Source organism: Pistacia vera, unplaced genomic scaffold (assembly GCF_008641045.1).
Source record: "Pistacia vera cultivar Batoury unplaced genomic scaffold, PisVer_v2 Contig435, whole genome shotgun sequence".
NCBI lineage: Eukaryota > Viridiplantae > Streptophyta > Magnoliopsida > Sapindales > Anacardiaceae > Pistacia > Pistacia vera.
This window is the reverse complement of record NW_022196263.1, coordinates 1-25799: the sequence shown is the minus strand read 5'-3', so window position 1 is coordinate 25799 and position 25799 is coordinate 1. Positions and strand designations below refer to the sequence as shown.

The window sequence follows — 25799 nt, the reverse complement described above, 5'->3', positions numbered from 1 at the left end:
CCCACCCCCCCAAAAAAAAAAAAAAAAACCGGTTACCATGTTTAAACTTTTAGTCTTTAAATGGGCAGCTTATACGAAACTCAGCTGTAATACTCCTTTTTAAAATATTTGCTCTCTTACAACTCTTTTTTCACCTTCAAAGGAGATGATTCCTGAATTCTAGTACCATTTTTGGGGAAAAGAGCCAACACAAATGCTAAGATTGAACCGAAGAACACTTTGATAGCATATTCCATAGGGTCGCGCTCATCTTCGTCAGAGATATTCCTTGAGTTAGACATAGCCATAGCTGAAGGTAGGGCGTCTATTACTGCATCTGCTAGATCGCTGATGAAGGAAGAGGTGCAGTTCAGGGCAGGGACACGTCCCCAATTTTCAATGCCAGATTCAAGGGCCAAGTGCTTGTACTCCATGTCGATCTCTTCAAGAGTTTCTATGTGCTCACTTACAAAGCTGAAATTGTAACGAGTACAATTAATTAAACTGTCGACTACCAATTTGAAGCACATATCAAAATTACACAACCAATAAATTAATATTTCAGTTACTAGTCATGTACCTTACTGGAACAGCTAGGAGATTCTTCACACCTTTCTTGCCAAGCTCAACAAGAACTTCATCAGTGTAGGGCTTCAACCATTGTACAGGCCCAACTCGACTCTAACCAAAAGAAAGAAGGGGAAACAAGTAAAAAATGGAAAGCTGAAGCAACTAAACATTTTCGTTCTCCAACTTAATAATAGGGAGAAGATGAAAAACCAGTAATAAAGAAAGTGGGACAGCAGCAGCAGCTGGTGCTCATTATTAAGAGAAGGCTATAAAATGGAAACGAAAACTTATGAAATGGGTTTTACAATCAAACCTGGTATGCCAAAGTATGATAGTTATCAATTCCTCTATCTTTCAAGTTCTGCATGATTAGGTAGATGCACTCTTCCATCTGTTCTTTGTATGGATCACCGGCATCCTCAACATAACTGACAGGTACCCCATGGGCACTGAAGAATATCATGACCTATAGTTCCACATATCGAGAGAATCTCATCATATGACCACAAACAAGATATTTCAAATTTTAAAATATACCAGTTTTGTATTCAAGATAACCATATAGAAGAGCAAGTATTAAAACGCACCTCGTCAGGCCTTGAGAAATTCTCTAACTCTTTCTGAATCAAGTCAGCCATGGAATTAATATAACCTTCTCGCTGATACCAGGACCGAATAATAGAAACAGGCAACTTTGACAGATATGCATCTTCCCTGAAATATCATTCTCGCTCAGACTTGGTTTATGACTCAGGACAAATTTATTTACCACAGCAAGAAATTAGAGAATAGAAACTGAAACAGAAACAAAACCTGAATATTCCCTGGAGTACGCGGATGCTTGACCCAGTTGTAGAGATAGAGAATTGTGGATAAAGTGGCAGCACAACAAGCCTTGTAATTCTGTCTCTCTTAATCTGTATCATGTAACACAATGTTTTAAATAAATTGACTCTTATAAATTATAAAATGGATGCGATATTTTTTATTTTAACTTAGCTGTTAAAGCATAATATCCAATATGCAATTGAAGACTAGAATTCCATGGTAGTTTAACAAACTAGGCATCTCAAGGAAAGACACATGAAAAAAAGGTGACTCTATCTCTCTTTAACTTTTAAGAAATTTTAAAAACTTAACCATAAAACCCCTGACATCAACCAGCAGCAGTTAAATACAAAAAAAATTAATTATGTGGATCATCTCCAGGCCAAAAAGTATCCCATAAATGGGAGACCATTACTGAAAGGGGTAAAACATACCTGCTGAACTGCCTCTTCTGTGAATGGGTACCAATACCGCATTCCAACATAGACATTTACAGGTAAGTTCTTTTTTTCTAGAGCCATTTTAAGTGCATGTGCCTGCAACAAGTTTTTAAAACCATAAAAATGGAATTATCAAGCAAACAAGAAAAAAATATTAAATACAGATTGGAGAAAGAAAAAGAGCATAGGTTAAAAAATATAGTTGACTTTGCATAAGAAGTAAACCAAATACACCGACAAAAACACATAAAACACAAAAAGAATGCCATGATAAGGGGACATGTTGCACCTGCTCGTCAGTTATTTTCCGCAGAGGTGAGCCACCTCCTATTGCAGCATATCCTTCTTTACTTTTTGGAGCTCGTAGCACAGAAATTAATTTTGCCAAGGGCCATTGAAGAAACCGAAACAGCCTAGGGAGACGTATGATGTCCTGTATTAAAATACAAATGTTGAAAAGGCATGATAACAATGAAGGAAATGATAGAAGAACTGAAAAAGAGAGATTTGACATACAGGATCAGCAAATAAATTGAACAAAAACGGTTGAACATCATGAAGTGTCTCTGGCCCTCCAAGATTCAGAAGAAGCACCCCGACCTTATCTTCTGCGGCATGTAAATGAGGTTGATATTCTGCAACATTTTCTCCATATGTGCTTACTCCCACAGCACAAAATGTTTTCCCCACTACACTTCTCTTTTGAGCAGGACCATAAACATACGGCCCCCCAACATTGCCAGTTCGTTTAATAGTTGAATCAATACTTAGATAAGTGCGTGCTTGAGATGAAGATCCACTGAGAGACGTGGTCTGAGAGCATGACCTGCTAATAAAAGAATATCAAGTTAATTATACCCCAAAACAAACTTCAATATTTATAATATCAATATTCATTGGCCATTACTCTGTATGGTCCAGCGTTTAATTAGGTTCTAAAAATCACCCGGTTTAACAATCATAACATGCAGAAAATTTGGCAGCCATCTCGAAAACATTCCTTCCAAACAATAAAAAAATGAAAGAAAAAGCATAATAGAAATACTGATACTGAACACCACAGAAACACGGGTTTATAAACAAATGACTCACAATTTTCTGAACAACTATATATTTTCACCACACAAGTAACATAAAATAAAACGAAAAATAACAAATATAACTAATTAATGTGCAATTTCTCGATATGATTTTGCAAATCACATAGTCGCAGATACTACATCTCAACAATTGATAATATTGATTGTTTAAGAAAATAAGAAATGGGTTATATTTTAAGCAGAAAAACGAACAAACGGAGGACTTAGCACATTCTTTAGTTGCAGAAAAAATAAATATAAGCTTATGATACTAAAGAAAATGCGACAAATAAAATAAAACTTCTTTGAAGCAAGAAATTCAAATAGATGATCAAAATATTTGGTGATCACATTAGAATCAGCCGAGTCAATACTACTCAAAGGATCGCATATAGGCTATAGCAGCTAAAGAAAATATATCAATTGATAAAATTCAGTATAATTGTCTGTTTGGTGAGGTTGATACCTTGAGAATTTACGATAGAGTTTATGGGGATGGGAAGCAGTGAACTTCGTTTGGAACAGAAGTTCAGAGCAAGATGTTGCAACCATAGTGTAGATTCACAAGCCTTATCCCAGTTAGAAATAATAAAAAAACAAGAAAATCAACGAGATTTACAATGAGAAAAACGAAACGAGATTTGGGTGTGTAGGGTTTTACTTTTCTTATTATTCGAAGAAATTTAATTTCGGTTTTCAAAGGGTTAGTTGAGAAAAGAAGATTTAATTGATGAGTCAAAGAAAGCCTACTGGACTCTCTCTAGTTATAATTAGGTCTTCTCTCTTTGACCGTGCTTACGCGTTTAAAGGAGGAGACCTGAGCGTGGCCTCTCGTTAGCTCCTAGCAAAACTTTCATCTTCCCAAGTCCCAGCGCAGAAACTTCCGGAGTCGGTTATGCCGTTATGGTCTGTGCTCCGACGTCGTTTAATCTCCAAAGAGGTTGTCCGCTCTTCGCATAATCAAATATATATTTTTTAATTTTTATAAATTTACAAATTAAATATATTTAATTTTAATAAAATGATGACCTTTTGGGCTAAACATGGACAGCCCGTTAAGCGATCATTGGGTTTTGGGCTCAACATCGTGTATAAAATTGATCAAATAGGCTTTTGTCAATCCAGCACTGGAAATTAAAAAACGAAGTAACAAAAGTTACTTTATTGACCCTCAAGAAGTGCTGATATCTTCGTCAATTTCAGTAATTTTATCGTCACAGCGAATTAGGGTTTGAGGAAACCACTATAAATTTACATTCATGGGTTGCTTTTAAATGGCTACAACATCTGCAACACTCACCGTGTCGATTAGGGCAGCCAAATGTCTTCTAAAAGAGCAATTTGTGTTTCAGTTTCGACTCTGGTCATATTGGCGTTCGGAGTGAATACGAATCTGTCTTATAGAACAACTTTGGTAATCAAATCTCTACGTTTTCTTTTGCGTCGTTTATTTCTGGGTATCGTCTATGTGTAACAATAAATCGGCTTTATTTATGTGTCAGCTGCAATGTGGAGTTGAAGAATAGAGTTAATCCACTTGGTGGCTCATTTCATTTGCTTAATTTAATTGGGCAGAGCTGTTTTGCTCAGGTAACTGGGAAAATCTATTGTGTCTTTTGTCTGGTTTACGAAAATAATATATAACATTGAACAAACATATGATTTGAATGTGGCTCCACATCTGAGTCAGCAGCAGGAGCCTTACTCATGGCTACCCGTCTGCCGCTTGGAGCCCATATAAATTTACCGGAAGAAGATCCATGAAACTCATCTCATTGTTGTTTCATGATACAATTACCTGGTTACAATTTTTCCTTTAAAAAAACCCTCTAAGTGAGTAATGGCATTCAGTCAGACACGGGTGTTTGTTTATCAATCTAAAACAAGCAACCTTTTGCATGGTGCCTAAATTTAGCTTCTAACACGATTGGAGGGAGCCTCTCATACATGGTTTCCTTCAAATTTAAAGGAGCTAAATTGTTTACTCTTTGCAACCATTTCAACATTTGAAAAATAGAACAAATTGTTTCTATTGAAAAATTTATTTCTTTCCCAGCTGCAGCAGCTTGGGCTGTCGTCTGTGCCGTCCGGGTACAAGAGTGCTTGCACCCCAAGGTTTATCGAAAGTGCAATCTAAAACAAAACACATTGATTTTCAAAACAACATTGCCACGGAGTTTAAATCATAGTTCATGAAATCCAGGATCGATAGAAATGGATTCATCTAAGATTGGATATTCATGAGGTTATAAACTCCATTTTTCCAGATAATGAAATATTTTCCAGAAACAAAGGATAATATATGAACAAATATTAAATATCCATTACAAATGATTTCTGGACAGTTTATTTTTTTTTTCTGGAAAATCTTTTAAGGGAGTTTGTAATTCCATGGTATTGGAGATTGAAGATCGAGAACATAATTAGGAACTGTTTAGGGATCTTTCGATTTCATTTACTATGATTTAAATGAATTATTTTTTGATTTGGTTTGAAAATAAACTTGTTTTTGTTGTAATTTTAGGGGTGTAAGTCTAATAAAATAAACTGCAAAAGACTGTAAAGTAGAGCTGGTCAAGGACCAATCCCAAGCAGGTCTAGGCCTAGGCCCGTTTGGGACTGGTCTTTTGAGATTGTTCCCAAATGGAACTAATCGCTCATGGGCCTGGGATTGGTCCCAAGCCCAAGAAAAATGAGAACCTAGACTGGTCTCTAGGACTGGTCTTGTGGGCCCAGGATCGGTCCAATGGGCTTGAATAATTTCTTTACCTCTTATTTTTTTTTTTATATTTTAGGGGTGAAATAACATTTTATAAGGGGTTTTTAGTATTTTTCAGGAGTAGATTAGTAAGTTTCTAAAAATTTAATTAATTTTAAAAAATAATAAATAAATTAATAGTTAATTTTAATTTTTAACATAAATTCACATTTCATACATTCACGATTTATAAATAAACAATTAAATAATTTTTTTAATTAAATTATTCATTTTCATTGTCAACAGTATTTACATCATTCTAGAGGTGCGCATTTGGGACTGGGTTCAAAAACCTAGCCTCAAAACCTGATCTTAGGACCGGTCCTAGGAGTCCTGGTCCCAAAACGGGATTAGGCCTCCACTGGGCCTTCCTCTAAGGCTCAGGCTTAGGCTCAAATTTTTTAGTTTAGTCCCTTGCACAATTACATAAAACTTTTTATAAATTTTAAAATAAATATAAATTATAAGGGTTAAAATGAAATTTTATAAAATTTATAAATAAATAAATAAATAAAAATTTACTAACCGTTGGTAGATAATTTTTTTTTTAACTATTGGTTGGCAACCAACGGTCACTGCCAATCAACGGTTATAATTTATATTATAACTTCTTTTTTTTCATTCCCTCCCCCCCTCAATTACACTATAAATAATCTTAAAATCTTTCATTTTTTTTTTCACACCAATCAATCTCTCTACTCTAAATCTCCAATCAAAATTTTATTCAATTTATTTGTTTTCGAGACCCAAATAAATAAATGAGAGAGATTGATTAGTGTGAAAAAAATGAAAAATTTTAAGGTTATTTATAGTGTAGTTGTTTTGGGGGGGGAAGGGGGGGTGGGGGATGAAAAAAAAAAGGTTATAATATAAATTATAACCGTTGGCTGGCAGTGACTATTGGCTGTTAGCGAACGGTTAAAAAAAGAACCATTAGCATCAGCCAATGGTTTGTAAAATATTTTTTTTTTATAAATTTTGTAAAATTTCATTTTGATCATTATAATTTATGTTTATTTTAAAATTTATAAGGAGTTTTATGCAATTATGTAGGGGACTAAACTAAAAAAATTCAAAAAATTTTTGACTCGGGCCTTAGAGGAGGGCCCAGTCCCTCCTTCGGGACCAGGTTTCTTAGGACTGATCCTAAGATCGGGTTTTGGGGTTAGGTTTTTGGACTTAATCCCAAATGTTCACCTCTACTGTAAAGTGAGAAAGTAGACTTAAGGGGGTTAGAATGAGAATCTTTGAATAAATTTTGTGTTTAGAATGAAAGGGAGGGGAGGTACAATTACCCTTTTTTGTAAAGTTATCCCTTATTTGAAAATTGGTGAGTTGCATTCTTTACAATACTCTCGTTTTGAATTTTGTAAATGGTGGACCTCCAAAAAATGTCAAGTGGGGGCAATTTGACAAGTTGGGGGATGCAAGTGGGAGTTATGGCTTCAGTTAAAACACACAAAAGCTTGAGAGATCTAAAATAAATTTAAGAAAGTTTTTTGTGCGTTTTAGGATGAAGAAGGGAGGTATTTGTAGTTGCCACTTTCCCACACTTGTACCTTTTAGAGGTGAGAATTTGGGATTGGACCCAAAAAACTGATCCTAGAAGGTTTGGTCCTAAAACCGGATCAGGGCCATGGAGGAATCCCAGGGCCCAAACCATTTTCTCCTTTTTCAAAAACAACCTTGAAAAATATTAAAAAAAAACCTTTATTTTTTTAAATAGACAATAAAAATGGGGGTTAAAATGATATTTTATCAAAAACTTTAATTGATATGATCGTTGGTTGCTTAACGGTGACCATTGGTTGCTAGTTTTTTTTTTTTCTCTTTCCCCCCAAACCTCAACTATAAATTAACCCCATGTAAAAGAAAGAATAGGTTGGAAAAATATTTTGCATTTCTTGTGTCTTGCTTGAATTATAATATCAATATATATAGAGAATTTACATGAGAAGATAAGTAGCAGTTGTACAAGATAATAACAAGATAAGAAACCCAAAGAAGATAAAGATAAGCAGTTGCTGAGATTTGAATGAAGGTATAGATAAGGCTTAACAGCCCTCCTCAAGCTGTCGATTCTACAGGCAGAAGTCACAGTTTGTCTCGGTGTCGTTCAAAGAGTCTGCATCCTAGTGGCTTGGTAAAGATGTCAACGAGCTGGTCATATCTTGCCTTGAGCAATCAGTTCGTAAATAAAATGATAGTCTAATTCAATGTGCTTTGTACGAGCATGAAATATAGGATTAGAAGTTAAGTAAATTGCTCTAATATTATCACATCATAAAGTTGTTGGAGAGGAACACAAGAAACCAAGCTCACTTAGTAAGGAGCAGAGCCAAACCAATTCGGTTGATGCATTTGCCAAAGCCCGATATTCACTTTCGGTAGATGATATAGCAATAGTGGATTGTTTCTTTGTAGTCCAAGAGATTAAATTATTATCCAAATACACAACGTAGCCATTTGTAGAGCGTCTGTCATCGGGGCAAAACACCGCCCCCCCCCCCCCCCCCCCCCAAATCAGCAAAACTCTGTAATTGCATATTTGAATCCTTGGAGAGGAACAAGCCGACTAAAGTAGTATGGCGAAGATACCGCAACAACCTTTTGAGAGCTTTCCAATGATCTTCATTAGGACAATGCATAAACTAACATAATTTGTTAACATATTACAAAAATATCATCGACATAGACCAAAATAAATAATTTTGATTTGTCAGTATTTAAAATAAATAATAAGGCATCTTGTAAAACCCCTCCCTAGCTGGGTATTTTCTAAGTATCCCTTGGTAATTGAAAACCTAGAAAAGACACGCCTAGGAAATGAGTTTGTTTCAAAACCTATACTTTTGTTTGTTTTGTCTTTGTTTTTTTATTTTTAAAGCATGATATTAAACATCTCATATCCATAAAATGATTTAAGAAATTTAGCTTCGTAGGAAATTAATATCATAAGTATATAATATCATTTACTAATATCATTCATTTGATAAGGAAATGGTCATATCAGGTTTATTAAAACAAATTTACTTTAACATCCATAAACCAAAAGCTATTTGATGTTATTTTACAATAAAAATTCAAAATATAGCACAAGCATTTTTTCATGTACATGTCATTCCCCAGTAGCCTCTCTCAGCTTCAAGGTTCAATCCTTACTTGCAAAACATTTAAAAAAAAATTTCGTGGGGTGAGCGCTAATCGCTCAATAAGGGAATATGGCCATTTATAAACCATTAAGGTTAATTACACAAGCATATTACTCAAGATTTTACCTACCTACAAGACATGACCTTCATTCATTGACATTATCAAGTTCATAAAACATATCATACACTTTAGACTTTCCTCATAAACATAAGTCATAAAATAACCATACATAATATAACATAGAACATATATGACTTATGTAATATTCATAAACATGACATGCCTATTTCTTTTGTCTTTGTACTTGATGTTTTCATTGGTCTTTATTATCTGATCGGATTCATTTGAATCATTACCTTGTTCTTGGTTGTCACCTCAAACGACTCATGGTTTCCACAAAGGTTTCGTTCCTCTAATCTTGGTTTATACCTTAAGAGACTCATGGAATTCATTCTTTAACATTTCATAAATTTTTCATAAGTCAACTAAATAAGCTATATGCATTACCATTATGAATGCAAACATATAGGATAACATCTCTCATGCTCAATCATACTATTTATTCATTTAACATGTACCATGTATCAATTGCACAATTCATTAATCAATTTAACAAAACTCTATGACATGAATATTTTCCTATTAAATTCACTAAATTAATTCATTCGATTTCTCATACAACATAAGTAATTTCAACAGTAAAATTATTCAGTGGTTTATTAGAAATTAAAAAAAAAAAGGGAATTTTTATTAAGGAGGTGGATGCTATACAGTTTGTCATTTTTCAAACAATTTTTTTCCTCATCTTCCAATTCGAATTGATTTTTCGTTAAAACATAAAAGTTTTAAGTCTATTTCTCAACTTTTTAATACTTCAAGAATCAGCTCAATCAGACTTTCATAACTTTAGTTATAACTGATTCAACAAAGCATGTACAGTATAAGTCTTAAAAAGCCAAATTCGAATTCTATTCATTTTTAACCATGTCATATTCATTTGCATATTCATAGTATTAGCCATATCATTTTAAGTATAAAATGTCATAAAAACCTCTTTTTTTACAAAACCAAAAAGTTTGAAAATATAGTCCAACTACAATTCTCTTAATTGGCATAATCATCCTCCGTATGCACATATACACCAATTAACACACCCATTTAAACAATCAATAACCAAAACATAGCATCATACTCAAATTAACATAAATAGATGTAAGTTTCATCAATCCTAGGTGTTATCAATTGTAGCCATAAGGGAGATTTTTTTCCTTACCTTAGTATTCAAAGCATAAAGACACTCATTCTTAGCTCTAAAGGTTCATCCTTTCTACCTTACACACAAACCACTTATGAATTTCTTTTATAACTAAAAATAACAACAAACTAAGGTTTTAAAACTCACCTTAAACCCTAAAATTGAAGTTCTTTAAGTGTGGATGGTGATCTCCTTCGAAATTCAACTTGAAATCCTATGAAAATTTTGAGAGAAGGAGCTTGAATTAAAGCCTTTAATGGAAGAAAATAAGACTTGAAGAAATGAGTTTGGTGTTCCAAGAGTGTTGGCCGACTTAACCAAGAAAATATCTTATAAATATTTTATTTTTTTAATTCTCAAATGGGATTGGCCATTAAAAGTTAGAGATATGGGTCATTTGGTATAAATTTTGCATATAAGAGCATTTTAGTCGTTTCCACTATAACATAATTATTACACTCCTTTAATGCCATTTGACTTATCTTTTTTACTTGGTGACCAAGTAAATCCATAAGATAATTAACTAATTTACCCATAATACACTTTTATGGATACTTGATTCCTATAAATTATTGTGAAAAGACCATTATACCCGTTGGGATCCGTTTATGTTGTTTAACCCTACTAACCTCCTTCATGACCCTTTAACCATATTTCTTATCAGTATCATCAATTCCTAATACTTTACGACATTCACGTCTCATAATGCATACAAAATGACCATTTTACCCTTTTATTGATAAAAATCTTTTTAAGGGTAGAATTACATACATAATAGCATGGGAACGCTCTGCACGTGAAGCCACAAAACCAATTTGTAGTAGGAATTCAGCAAGGCGAGGGAACCAAGCACGAGAGGCTTGTTTTAGGCCATGAAGAAATTTATTCAACCGACACACAAGGTCTAATTGGACATGATCAACAAATCCAGTTGGTTGTTCCATGAATATTTCTTTAGCTAGATAACCATGAAGAAAAGAATTTGATATGTCCAGTTGTCGTGTTTGCCAACCAAGAGAAGTAGATAAGGCCAAGATTGTGCGGATTATGGTTGTTTTTACCATCAGACTAAAAGTTTTAGTGTAGTCGAGCCCACTCTATTGTTCGAATCCGTTGGCAACCAAGCGTGCCTTATAACACGACTTTCTTTTAATCTGAAACACCCATTTACTGTCTATGATATTTTTGTTGAGGGGTCTAGGTACTAAATCCCATGTTTTGTTGGCAATGAGAGCATTGATTTCTGCTTGCATAGCCTCACGCCGTTCAACATATGGTCGAGCTTGAGTGTAAGAGGAAGGTTCAGTTTGAAGAAAATCAGGTTTGAGTGAAGGGGTTGTTGCTGTGAGAGTTGTACGTCTTTGCATGGTGCTTGGTCTAAGAAGCATAGCATCGGTACGTGATAAAGTAGGTGAAGGCAATGACGTGGGGTTGGATGGTGGGGAAGGATTTGTTGGCAGTGAAATAGTATCAAATGGTGGGTCATGTGGGGCAGAATTAGAAGGGGATAGTGTTTGAGTGAAATTAGAATTAGTAAGAGAGTGAGGAGATAAAGGAGTTGGATTGATACCTGGAAGTCTTGGTGGAACCGAGTGAGAGTCTTTATGCCTTTCTAATTCAAGTCACACTGAAGTTGTTGGCTGTATAGGAGTGGAAGTAATAGGCTGTGTAATAAAAGGAATGAATTTTTCATTAAATTTAACATGATGAGCAAGATAAACACAATGATTTTCCAAATCAAGACAACAATATGCATGATGAGAGGGAGAGTTACCAACGTAAACACAAAATTTTGTTCTATATGAAAATTTATGGCTGTTGTAAGGTTGTAAAAATGGGAAAATTGCACAGCCAAAAGGCTTCATGGCCAAGTAATTCAGGGTGGCTTTAAAAAGAACCGAATGTGGAGATTTATTTTCTTTTATTGGAGTAGGCAAAACATTAATGGACATAGCAGCAACATCAAAGGCATAATGCCAATATTTAAAGGGAACATGACTATGAGCAAGTAATGTCAAGCCAATATCCACTAAATGTCTTATTTTGCATTCGACAATGCCATTATGTTCATGTGTATATGGACAAGCAATACGATGAATTATGCCGATAGATTAGAAGTATTTATTTAATTTTTGATAACATGTAAAAGAAAGAATAGGCTAGACAAATATTTTGTATTTCTTGTGTCTTGCTTGAATTACAATATCAACATATATAGAAAATTTACATGAGAGGATAAGTAGCAGATGTACAAGATAATAACAAGAATGAGATAACAAGATAATAAACCCAAAGAAGATAGAGATAAGCAGTTGCTGAGATTTGAATGAAGATAGATAAAGATGTTGTGATTTGAATAAAGATATAGATAAGGCTTAACACCCCAAACCTTTATTTTCTTCACAACTCAAACTCTTAATCTCTCGTTCTCTCAATTCTCAAATTCTTTTTAATTTAATTTATATTTATATTTACATTTATTTATATTGTTCAATTTCTTCAATTTTTTCAATTTCATCTATTGTTCATATTTTTTTTCATTTTAATTATTTATTATTTTTTCATAAATTCATAATGGATTCCTAAAATTATCCATTCGGAGGATCATTCCCAAATAAGTTTTATGTTCCATCCACCGAAGAAATGGAAGGGTTTGATCCATTTTCACCCTTTCCAAAGGCAACAACTGCAATTCCACAACCACAAACGGTCGGGACTGGGTCCAACCAAATAAAAGTGAGCTGCGACTCCACAGTTTGACTGTCAAAGAGGGTCGTGTCTGGGGTATGACAATTCTTCACCAAATCAAAACGTCCAAAGCCAAATGGGTTGGCTAAATTTTGCTATGCACTCTCGTCCTCTGACTGCATTGTATTGTCTTGTTGAGAGAGTTAAGGATTGTGGATTAAAATTAAGTTGGGTTTGAATTTGCTTACCGAGTCCGGTTGAAGTTGAATCGAATTGGTAGGACTACCACATATATTGGGGTGCTTTTTTTCCAGTTGTCGTCGTATCATCGAAGTCTTGTTCTCAGCGCCGGTAATGGTTAGACAAAAATTACATTCCTCACACGTCTCTTCCTCTAACCCATTTGGCTTTAGCTGTTTTGATTTGGTGAAGAATTGTCATACCCCGGACATGGCCCTCTTTGACGGTCAGGCTGTGGAGTTGCAGCTCGCTTGTATTTGGTTGGACCCAGTCCCAATCGTTTGTGGTTGTGAAATTGCAGTTGTTGCCTCTGGAAATGGTGAAAATAGATCGAACCCTTCCGTTTCTTCAGTGAATGGAATGTAAAACTCATTTGAGAATGATCCTCCAAATGCATAATTTCAAGAATTCATTATGAATTTATGAAAAAATAGTAAATAATTAAAATGAAAGAAATTGAATAATAGATGAAATTGAAAAATATAAGAAATTGAATGATATGAATAAATGTAAATATAAATTGAAGAGAAGAGAATTGGAATAGAGAGATTGAGAGTTGAGTTGTGAAAGAAAATGACGGTTTGGTGGTTAATTTATAGTTGAGGTTTAGGGGGAAAGTGAAAAAAAAAAAAAATCCCCCCCCCCCCAATTGGCCGCTCAACGATCAACTGGCCGTTGAGCAGCCAACAGTCGAATCAATTAATTTTTTTTTTGGTAAAATATCATTTTAACTCCAATTTTTATTGTCTATTTAAAAAAAAAAAAAAGACAGAGTTTTTTTTTTTTCTAAGGGTTTTTTTAAGAAGGGGAAAAAGGTTTGAGATCGGTCCTAAGCTCAGGGCCTTGGAGGAGGGACCGAACCATGGCTCGAGCCCTCCTCCATGGTCCTGGTCGGTTTTGGGATCGGACCTTCTAGGATGACGGTTTTTGGGTCGGTCCCAAATTCCCACCTCTATTAAAAACATCTTAAATCTATAACTAATTAAGAATTAAGTATTAACGTTTAAAAATTCATTTATATTAATTAATTAATTAAAAAATTTTTAGGCCCATGGGACTGGTCCCAAGAACCTGTCCAGGCCCTGAAAGTTTTCATGGGCCTGCGATCAATCCCAAGCCCGGGGTGGGGGGGAATGAAAATTTTTAGGCCCATGGGACTGGTCCCAAGAACCTGTCCAGGCCCTGAAAGTTTTCATGGGCCTGCGATCAATCCCAAGCCCGGGGTGGGGGGGAATGAAAATTTTTAGGCCCATGGGACTGGTCCCAAGAACCTGTCCAGGCCCTGAAAGTTTTCATGGGCCTGCGATCAATCCCAAGCCCATTTGAGATTGGTCCCAAATGGGACCAATCCCATTGGGATCGAGCCCAGACCTGAGCTCGGTTGGGTCTGGTCCCTGCTCACCTCTAATACCCTCCAGCTTATCAAGTTGCCCCCTTCACTTGACAATCGGTGACAATTGGTGGAGAGCCATCATTTACAATAGTTTTGTCTAGATCTATGTTCAGATTGCGAATGTGGATTGATTGTTTTTTTTTTTTTTTTGGTGACTAGAAGTGTTCGGGCCAAGTTGTGTGTATTTCAACTAATCTCCTGGGTTTTAAAGTGAAAGATCGAGTAAATCTTCTCAGTGGTCATCTCTATTAATGCTTGGGAAGACTTGAACTCAAGAATCTATATTAAATCTCTTTGCTCTTTTACCATTATGTCACTCAATGGTGCTTATGTTCTTATGTCGGTTGATTATTGATGTTTGATGGGTTGTTTCAGTAGATTTAAGTGTGGCAGTGCTGCCGGCAGCATGGCTGCCTAATAATTTCCGGAGAATATTTTTCTCTTATGCTTTTAAGTTCAATTTTATAAAAAAAAATTGTTGGATAATGATAAAGGTTTAGGTAGATATAATTATTTAATGAATTCTTTAGGAAGACTTGACAGTTACTCCAACTTTGCTTCTTATAGAATTGGAGCCTGGAGTCCTGGACAACAAAGGGGTACGGATTTTTTTATTTTCTATCTTGGGCCATTCGCCATTATTAAGCCTCATATTCCATCTATTTCCCTTCTTGACTTCTGACATCCGTTTTTGTTTTGCAGATTGATATGATGACTGACAACCATGGGGGAAAGCTCTTGCTCCATAACTTTAATTTGCTGAACTAGGCTCTTCTGTTTTATATGTTCAGTCTAGACAAGGATCATAGAAGTAAAATGAGATAATTTGTTTGTGATGCCACACCTACATCGTCTTATGTAAAAGAAATATATTTTCTAGTTCCAAGCTTATTCTTTGATCAAAGGTAAACACTCTATGATGAAGACAAATCACCAAAGATACAAAGGATTAAAATTTTGGATTAATGAAATTCTTTTCACAAGCTAACTATCATGCATGTTGTCTATTTGGTGGAGTCTAGTTGGCTAAATGGGCGACAGAATTGACTATATAAAGCCTTTGTTTAAAAATATTGAGAGAATTGCTAATAAGATTTTGTTGCATTTGATTCTTTAATTTGTTTATTCACTTTGTATTTGTAGTTTAATTTTTTTTATAATTTAAATGAATCACTTTATTATTTAATTTTTCAAAGTGTTTTTACATATATCAAACGAAATGGATTATATATTACACAAAATATAAGTCACATGTTTATGCATGCAGGACAGGCACATGTTACCTTATGGAAAGTGTTTCATAACACATCCCCACATAAAATTGCGTTTGGCTTTAAAAACCCGAATGGGATGATTCAAAACCATGTTGTTGTTAAAAAATCTATTGAAGTAACACATTGTTCCATGCCCTTCTACATTCAAAAATGTACTCTTAGATGAGATCAAAGTAAGTTTGATTGAATGAATTAGTTGTTCACAGTATATATTTCTGAAATGATGTCACATTATTTAGTTACCAACTTGAAATGTTTAGGGTGCGTTTGTTTTAGTATTTTGGATAGTATTTTGCAATGTTTTAAAAACCGACTCGAGACAAAACCTGGCAAGGTGGCCGGGTCCCGGGTCGATCTGTTTAACCGGTTGAACTAATTGGTTCAACCGATGACATCATCATGCTGACGTCAACAAATTTACTGTTTACAGATTGCAAATTTCCAGAATTTGGCTCCAAATCATAAACTCCGGAATAAAAAATCATTAGCAAAGCATCATCAAACATCATTACATCAATAATACGATAAATTACAAATCAAAATAACAAAATGAGGGAAGAAAAATGACATAATAGGCTTCGTTTGTTTCGCTTTTGGGAATACTATTATTAGTATTCTCAAAAAAGTTAAACAGTAAAATGTCATTATTCCCAAAATATTATTCTATATTTTTCAATTTCTTTTAAACCTCCTAAATTTATTAATTTAACTAAACACTCCTAAATATTTTTTTTAGAAATTACAAAAACACTCCAGCCACCCTCCGACGGTGATGGTCGGCTGTCAGTATTTAATGGGTGGGTTAGAGGTGTTTTTGTTAACTTTTAATATTTTATTATAGGAGTGTTTAGTAAATAAACAAACATAAGATATATTTTTATTAATTTCTAAATCCTACATTGTAATACCCGCCCAATTTAACTTTTTTCAAAAGATTATTTTAAAAACTATTAGAATAATGAACCAAACAGAGCCATAATTGTTTCAACTTTCAAGTCAACACTTCAACATTCTAACAAAAAATGATCTTCATCCAATGGTCTTCAATCCATCATTTCATCCTCAATTAAAATTTACAATTCACATACCACCTAACAGATGATCATCATTATTATTAACCTCGGCGACATCATCTACAATCGACGACATCATCTACAAAAAAATTATAGATGATGTCGCCGATGTTAACGTGTATATATGCCTGTGTTTCATTTTCTCCAGAACCCATTAGACATATTAATGTTTTAGTGTATAAAATGAGGTGATTAGTCACTGTTTGAAATTATTAGTAAATTCTGATACCAAATGGTAAGGATGAAACATAGGCATCAATATCATGTAAGCATAATATGGGAGACCCACCACTTCCAATAATACTGAGAAATGGACCAATTTATCTTGTTTACATGACACATGTTAACATGGACCATCTTAAACCATCATTACATATGACATCTGTCAACAACCCCAATTCCTCTCTATCAACTTACGATGGATCGATTTCTGGCTTTTAGATCTATTTCAATTGATAAGTTGACATCGTATTTTTATGTTTCAAGACTATGGGAAAATTTATATAATACTGAATCATTCATTCCATTCAATTCAAACAGGAAGCAAAAAAAAAAGTTTGAATTAATAAGAGCTCATGTAATTACAGAAAATGAAAGCGATTCAGAAACTCAAAGAATATACACAAATGGAGCCTTCTAGAGTCGAAAAGAAATTAGAGAAACTAACAAACATAAAGTTACATTAAGCGGCGGGCTGCAGTGAAGGAGGAGGAGGAGGATACAAAGGGAAGACTGCGGAGGATGAGAAAATGAACCGGCATCGGAAAAGGAGCATCGTGAAACAAATGCTCAAGCACTCTTGCTAGAAGCACCGTGTACTCTTCCATTAACTCTGCTACAATAGCCACCAGAATCATGTTGATGTCGATCTCCTCTCTATTTGTGGTTTCTAATATTTTGCCCAGGAACTGTCGGGAAGAGGCGACAGTTCCTAGGCAAGAAGAAGACTAGATCGATTGTGCAGCTTCGAGAAGATTGACGACGACGGATGAACAGCGTAGATCAATGGTGAAGAAGAGTGTGTGAGGACAAAAAAGATCACGAAATGGGAGGAGATTCGCAGTACCCCAGCTAATGACGAAGTAAGCAATTGACGGTGAAGGCTGCAGCGACGAGATTCGATGGTGAAGGGGAGACTCCGACGGTTATTTTCAGACTTTCAGACCAAAGGGTGGGAAATGCCGTGAAAATGGGAGGAAAATGTTGATATTTGCTTTGGATAAGGGGCTTTTACTGTTCAGTTCAATATATAATTTATTATTTTTATATAATTATAATTTTATAAATTAGTTGACTCGGATTTTTTAAAAATAACGGTTGGACTAGCGGGTGCTACCGTGCATTGGTCCAACCACGGGTGTAAATGGGTAGACTGATATAAGCGATTTTGAGCCTCACCTAGCCCGACTCACCAGCCGAGTCCCGGTTCAACCGGTTCAACCAACAAAGCTAGACCAGGTTTTAAAACATTGGTATTTATATTTTTAGAGTTCGGTAGGAATAACGAGATAAGATTTAAAAATTAACAAAAACATCCCCTAAGTTTGTTAATTTACTAAACACCTCTGTAATAAAAACATTAAAAATTACAAAAAACACCCCCACCCACCCATTAAATATCGGCCACCACCCCCAAAGCCTGACCGGGGTCGCCATATCAATGCATGACTGACTAGATCTGGCCGATCATGCGCCGAGATGGCCTTTTTCATCCAAACCACCGTGGATCTGGACGAAAAAGGTCAGTTTTGGCCATGTTTTATCATCAATGGTCAGATCTTTGACTGTTAATTTGGCCTTTTCCGACTAGATACATAATGAATCTAGCTAGAAAATGATAGATCGACGCACTACTGGCCAGATCCAACTAGTAGTGCGCTATTATACCAGATTCCGGCCACCTTCCGATGGTAGTGGCCAGAATCTGGCAAATGTGGGTAGGTGGGGGTGTTTTTGTCAATTTCTAAACTTTTTTTTTGGGGGGTGTTTAGTCAAATTAATAAACTTAAGGGGTTTACAATAATTAAATATAATATAATAGTATTTTCATAATAGGGAAACAAACTGGTATTTTGGAAATAGTATGAATAGGATAGTGAAAAATATTAAACCCAACAGACCCTAAATATTATTTTTCAGTTTCAAACCCAAAATTTCATACGCTCGTTAGTTATTCATATAATGAGGCCATCAGCAATGGACATGGAAAATTGCCATTTGGTCAACAAAATTGAAGAACCCTGTATGCCATAAAACCACAATAAGAGTCCAAAAAGTTAGCTAAATCTGTGATGCCAAGCGTAAGTTCGGGGCAAAAGATATTTTGACAATTTTTTCCTAACATGGAATGTGGGACTTGAATCAATAGTAGCTTTGGAAGTGATGACAATGGTAACTTACATTCTGCTTGAGCAATGTCACAATGAGATGACAGGGAAAGGACCAAAAGAAGATTACTACTTAAATATTTGGAACGTGAGACTTGAATGGACAATCTAAATCGAATGTATTATTAAAACCTCCTATGAGCATTAACTTGTTCCAAACTCTAAGCTATAACTCAACTAAGGCAACCTAAAGAGAAGTGAAAAGATAAAATCATGTGATAGCAGGTAATGACTAGCACTACATTCCTACACATTGTTCATTACTATAAAAACCCATATGAGCAAAAACTGCAATTCTACTATCTCCATGATCAACTTAATAGAATAGCATACACAACACAGAGCAAATTGATGCATCCTGCAACTCAAAACCACACTGATGGTGAATTAATAAAGGAAAACCAATTAACCTACATAAAGATCCATCTAATTGATTAATAGATATAAAAACCAGATGACCAGCATAAAGATCCATCTAATCACAAACTCCTGCATGAAAAGATCTTACTCAGGACTGAGAAATTCTTTAGTATTACACTTGATTTCTATGTCTACTGATTTACTGTAACTTACAGAGTTATTCACACCCAAATGCACCAAAATCCTCTTCAACACTTTCAATAATACATACTCTATGTCTAACAACTTCATTATCAAAAATGGGGGAAATTAACACTGATGAATCATATTTAATTTGTAGTCTACATTTGACAAATGAAAAATCGCAAAAGAGAACAACAAAAATGAGAACATACCCATCTGCAAGTACCACTAAAAGCAACAGGAACAATCAAATGGACAAAGCGGAGTGTTTCCAGCATCAGAATTATTGATACCCAACTCCTCTTCAGTGTAGATAGTAAACCCATCTTCAGTTTTCTTCTTAGGCCGAGAAGGAGCATCTGCGAAACCACCCTCTGCAACTCCTTTACTCTTATTTTCTTTCTTCCTTTTCACCAATTTTGTTTCACCAGATTCATCTTTATTTGACTTCTGGGATTTTTTTTCTTCAGGTTTCTTCCTTTTTTTACCAGCGAAAATTTCATCAATCTCATGACTGACTTTTTTAGACTTCGAAGAAGGCTTTTCATCAATCTCTTTACTTCCTTTTTTTGACTTCGAAGAAGGCTTTTCATCTTCTACAGGAGCAATTTCTTGCGTTTTTTCAAGTACCTTGCCAGATTTAGATTTTCTAGGCATTGAGCTCAGATTTAAGCTGCAAACCCATCAAAAAAATGCGGAAATTATTAGATAAAACCATTAAAACTGAATTTGATTGCTGACAAAATGCAATATAGACGTCAAGGAGGGAAATTTAAGCATCAAACGAACAAGCACTTTCATTGCAAAGCTTATAAACAAAACAAATTAAATGAGAAACACATCGCCCATTGAAAATAATAAATTAGAGTTCAGAACATTTTGTGATAACTCAAAAGGAATTCAGAAATCAACTCTAAAAAAAAAACATTAACTGAGAACTTCCTTAAATAGAAAAAAAAATTACCTTAAATATTAAAGAATGAATTGTGAGATTCAACCACTGAAGCAGAGAATTTCGAAACGGAAAGAAATCCAGAGAGAAGAGGGTGGCTTAAACCTTAAACCCTAGCTTTACTGGGAAGGGAGGCAGTCTTGTCAGATAGAAGATGAGGGCGATTGAGTGGGCTATAATGAAACTAAATCTTTTATATGGGCCAGATGTTAAGCCCAGTCTCAATCACGCACTAAATCAGTCTGCTTATGTTTTCAGCTAACTCCGTGAGGACTCTTGAGTGCATCAGGGTCCTGCGGCTGCTATCATCTTCAACGCCTCCGCGCGGAGGTTCAGTAGCACAATCTCCCGTTCGTGGTTATGCCATCTGTCCTTTTGCCGCTTATACGTCATTTTTGGGCTTTAATATGAATCAAGCCAGTGCCAATTCGGTAACAGTATCTTAGCTGATTACTTTGTTGTCGGAAATTGTACAAATTTAACCTTAAGGGTGCGTTTGGTTAAGAAAATATCATATTATTGGGAATATTAGATCACTACAATGTTAGATTATCTTTAAGATTATTGAGAATCTTTAAGAAAATGTGTTTAGTTAGTGAGAATAAATTCGTGGGTATAAAACATCCCCTCTCATATAAAACTTTAATTTATAACAAAATCACCCCCACCATCCGAAGCCACTGTCTGCTATTGTAGGAAGTCACTGTAAGTTACCTAGAGTAGCCGTGAGTAGCCCACCGTAATTAAAAGGCTCCAATATGGCCATTTTTGGCCATATTGATGGCTGAAAAAGCCATATCGGAGCAGATACCGCCGTTAACGGCAAGATCTCATTTAGATATATGAAGGCCATGGATCTAGTCGTTAACAGCTAGATCTGCTCTGATATAGCCTTTTTGGCCATCAATATGGCTAGAAACGACGATATCAGAGTCCCAGTTACGGTGGGCTACTCACGGCGACTCCAAGTGACTTTCGACGACGACCAGCGATGGTTTGGTTGGCGGCAGGTGGGTGGGGATGGTGGCTTGGGTGGGCTGTAATTTGTTTTGAATTCAAAGGTAATTTTATCTAAAAAGTTAATTAATTGGGGTGAAATAATTAAAAGTCAATTCATGTAAATTAATTTAAAAATAAGTGTATTATTGTCCTAAAATTTTATTAATAAGGGATAAAATTGTAACAAAAATAAGATTACCTTGGTAATCTTAGAATACCTAAGAAAATAGAGGTTATCAGATTATCTCCAATATTATCACTAGTAACCACTATTGGTATTTGAAGATTACCAGAATCTTATATTACTTGACAACCAAATATGATAATCAAGTAATATAAAATGACTTAACCCTAATAATTTTATATAATCCCCAATCAAACACATTTCAGAGATTAGTCGTGATGCATAAACTAACCTGGATAGCATGGTCATAAAAAAAAAATATATATATATATATATATATATTATAAAATAAAACCGCTCTATTGTGAAAAAGTTCTTTTGTTATATTCTCTGGTTCCAAGCCTTTGAACATTAGTTTTGACCCAACAAACATGTGGGTTAAGGCTAGATGTGACATTTTCGCGCCTCGGAATTAATAAAGTTACGCATAGACTCCCTGGACCCTGGTCATATAAAAAAAAATTTGTACAAATTATATTAATATAGAAATATGTTAATTACTAAGATTCCTCAATCATCTAAAATTGTATAAATATAAATTTGATTTTAAAATAAGTCAATTGTTGGTACCACTTATATTCCATACAATATCGCCCGAGTGACTTTGGAATTGTTCATCCATCTAATTTTTATACAATACTGACCTTATTATTAGTCCAGTCCAGTTACAAAAAATTAAACTTGTTTGTTATATATGGTCGTGATGAAGCCATGGCAGGTGAATTAGTAGAGTAGAATTTAAAAAGGGTACAATACGCATTGCTCTGAATTTGTTGTACCAAAGAATTAAAAAGACGCAAGTTAAAATCTCTCTATGCTTAGCGGTAACATAAACTATAAAGCATTAACAAATTAATTAGTAAAAAGATCAAAATTTGGCCACACCATTCAAAAACTTTTAAATGTAATCTTTCGCTATTATAAATATTTCTCCAACACTACAGAAGCCTTTATTCCCTCTTGTTCTTATGAGAAAATATCAAAAGATTGTAACCTGTTTATACTCCAGGAATAGGAAACTGGGTTGTGAAAGCTTCAACCCTACCACGAAGATCTGATACCTTATTCATCAACGAGAAATCCGATGATGTTACGAATTTCATGAAATCTTGGAGCTTTGATCCTTTAACCAATTTTTTAGCTTCAAGTGTTATTTGCACACCCTCGTGAATAAAGTCAGCAACCGCTACGAATTCTTTCTCTGTAAATCCTCTGGTAGTCATTGCAGGGGATCCTATGCGAATGCCACCGGGGACTAGGGCACTCTTATCACCTTTACAATTTAACAATAGCTGGAGTGAGTACCATGACAGCAAAATAGAAGGAAAAACACTCGGGACTTTATAAAAGATAAATGATTAGGACCAGCAAAGCAAGGCATACCTGGCACTGAATTTTTGTTGAGGGTGATTGAGGCCATGTCAAGAATTTTCTCCGCACGAGCCCCATCAATACCCTGTCAATAACAAAGCAAATACTTTTTTACATCCAATAATTCAATGGTATAAAATATCATTTGCAAATATGTTCCTTCACATTATGCATGGTCAAGTGAAATAATTTGAGACATTGCAATTTCACAAAACTGAAGAATTCAGTCTGATATTATAACATTAAAAACAGCACTTCAATAAACAATTTAAAATTGTACACAAAATTACAGTATATGTCATGTTGTACCATATGGTAAGCTAACGCATCAGTTTCTAACATTAACTTCCTATTAAGACTAAAATCATCACTTTGCAAAAAGAATACAAATATTTCAGGACCCCTAACTGTTGGCAAAAAAATAAGGAGTGAGAAACTTGCATTAAATACGAAAACTCAAAAATCATATCAAGAACCCAAAAAACTCACCATCGGCCTCAGATCTACAAGAACCAGGTGATTGTCACTTCCACCTGAAACCAACTTGTAGCCTAATTCAATCAATCGGCCTGCAAGAGCTCTGCAATTAGAGACCACCTACATGAAAGAATTAACTAAATTCAGTCCACTGAGTTGGGATACTCCATAGAAAATATCTTAATCATGGAAGTATGATAACCTTGTCCTGGTAAGCTTTGAACTGTGGAGACTGTGCATGCTTCAAGCAAACTGCAAGGCCCCCAATTGTATGGTTATGAGGACCACCCTGTACATATAAGTGTTCATTATGGCCCACAGAGAGTATTATAACTAAAGAAGATAGAAGCAAATTCCAATGTAGACCAAAAACAAACTATCATTCAGGCGCATGGTAAGAAAGCAAAAGAGACAAGTTCAACTAACCTGTAAACCTGGAAAAACAGCATTATTGATGGCAGACTCTAGATCCACTCCAAGGATGGGATCCTTTCTGAAGAAAATCATACCACCTCTTGGACCCCTCAGGGACTGGATGGAAGTATAGAAATTTATCATGTCATGATAGTAAAAAAAAAAAAAAATAATAATAATAATAAGATAAAAAATTATGAAACATTTTATAGAAAACTAAATTCAGAAATATTTAGCACAACAAGACTATTTCAAGCATTCAAACCAAACCTTGTGTGTTGTTGTTGTCACAATATCACAATACTCAAAGGGGTCAGCCACGACAGAAGCAGCAACAAGCCCACTTATATGAGCCATATCCATCATAAGAAAAGCTCCAACTGCATCAGCAATCTTCCAATGCCAAGTGGTTAGCCACTAAGGAATACACAAACACAGAGCAGAAACCTTTTGTGCCATTATCTAACCGATATTAACGCAGAAGTGGTAATAAATCCTTACCTTCCTCATGCGAGGATAGTCAAAATCTCGTGGATATGCACTAGCACCAGCAATTATGAGTTTTGGTCGAAAGAGAATAGCTGTTTTCTCAAGCATATCATAATCAACAAGTCCTGTTTCAAATACAACAAAAAATTAATCAACCACTAAGCCATATTGTCAATCATTATATCCTAGGCAACTTTGAGAATTAACCAGCTTCACCTGTAGACTCGTCAAGTCGATAAGGCATGGATTCAAAATAAATTGAGGTGCCAGAAACCCGCCTTTTAGGAGTCATGAACCCATGAGACAAATGTCCACCATGAGGTAAGTCCAAACCCTAAATAAGTTACAACAATATATTATGGATTCAACATTTCTAGTAGGACAATAATCATAATTAGAAATTGAGAAAAAAAAAAAAAGTATATAGAGCAACTAACCATTATTCGATCATGTGGATTCATAATAGCAGTGTAAACCTCAAAATTCGCTGGAGAACCTGACAATGGTTGGACATTCACACCCCACTTCTTTTCATCCAAGTGAAATGCTGCCAAAGCCCTTTTCTGACAAAGGGTTTCAAGCTCATCGATGTGCTCATTACCACCATAATATCTGCAGTACATAAAAGGATGTTTTGTTCACGTAAGATACAATATAAAAAATAAAACAAATAAACTTGAATACACATTTCCTTGAAATGGAAAAGGGTTTACCTTTTACCAGGCAATCCTTCAGAATATTTGTTTGTCAAACATGAACCAACTGCTTCCATCACCGCCCGGGATGTAAAATTCTCTGAAGCAATAAGCTCAAGGCTCTTGAACTGCCTCTCTTTCTCTTTATTGATAATTTCACGCACCTGAGGATCTGCTTCACTAAGTTCATAGTCTACAAAGCTACTTCCATTACCTGACATTGGACTTTATAATTCAAGGAACAGCCAGATTTGAAATACAATTTCTAAAACCAGAGAGCAAAACTACAAGTACCTCCAATTTCAGGTACAGATACAGAAGATGGTGGCCTCCCAGTAACCAAACTTCCTTCAATGTAAGAGGATTTGCATGGCTTCATGGAATTTAATTTAATCTGATTTGGGAATCCGCTCATACCAGACCCTTTCGAAGGAAATCGCAAACTCTTGGCCCAAATGACCTGTTGCAAAGAACCATTCACAGCAGCACCACTACACGCCTGCATCTTGGTTTTTATCAATGCCACACAAATATCCTACACATTGAAAATAAAATAAA

At 35.1% G+C, this 25799-nt stretch overlaps 3 protein-coding genes across 4 annotated transcripts; all 3 read right to left on the bottom strand.

Annotated features, from left to right (window-relative positions):
• Positions 1-3: 3 nt before the first annotated feature.
• On the bottom strand, positions 4-3683 carry LOC116143966 (ferrochelatase-2, chloroplastic-like). 2 transcript variants are annotated; one of them, XM_031429416.1, is made up of 9 exons: positions 3363-3683; positions 2334-2643; positions 2107-2250; positions 1812-1913; positions 1363-1466; positions 1137-1263; positions 863-1015; positions 560-660; positions 4-453 (listed from the first exon to the last, which is right to left on the bottom strand). In XM_031429416.1, the coding sequence occupies exons 1-9, from the start codon at positions 3446-3448 to the stop codon at positions 117-119; spliced, it is 1464 nt and encodes a 487-aa protein (XP_031285276.1). In that variant the 5' UTR covers positions 3449-3683; the 3' UTR covers positions 4-116. The 2 variants fall into 2 exon arrangements, with proteins under 2 accessions (XP_031285276.1, XP_031285275.1); XM_031429415.1 differs by having other exon boundaries at positions 5-453; positions 2334-2646.
• Positions 3684-19865: 16182 nt separating this feature from the next.
• LOC116143979 (uncharacterized protein C6G9.01c) lies at positions 19866-20833 on the bottom strand. Its single transcript, XM_031429430.1, has 2 exons — positions 20625-20833; positions 19866-20333 (listed from the first exon to the last, which is right to left on the bottom strand). The coding sequence occupies exon 2, from the start codon at positions 20315-20317 to the stop codon at positions 19889-19891; it is 429 nt and encodes a 142-aa protein (XP_031285290.1). The 5' UTR covers positions 20318-20333; positions 20625-20833; the 3' UTR covers positions 19866-19888.
• Positions 20834-22655: 1822 nt separating this feature from the next.
• Positions 22656-25772, bottom strand: LOC116143940 (serine hydroxymethyltransferase 3, chloroplastic-like). The gene is made up of 11 exons (XM_031429383.1): positions 25536-25772; positions 25260-25455; positions 24984-25158; positions 24763-24880; positions 24559-24671; positions 24328-24450; positions 24070-24174; positions 23846-23932; positions 23656-23763; positions 23179-23251; positions 22656-23068 (listed from the first exon to the last, which is right to left on the bottom strand). The coding sequence occupies exons 1-11, from the start codon at positions 25744-25746 to the stop codon at positions 22794-22796; spliced, it is 1584 nt and encodes a 527-aa protein (XP_031285243.1). The 5' UTR covers positions 25747-25772; the 3' UTR covers positions 22656-22793.
• Positions 25773-25799: the final 27 nt, after the last annotated feature.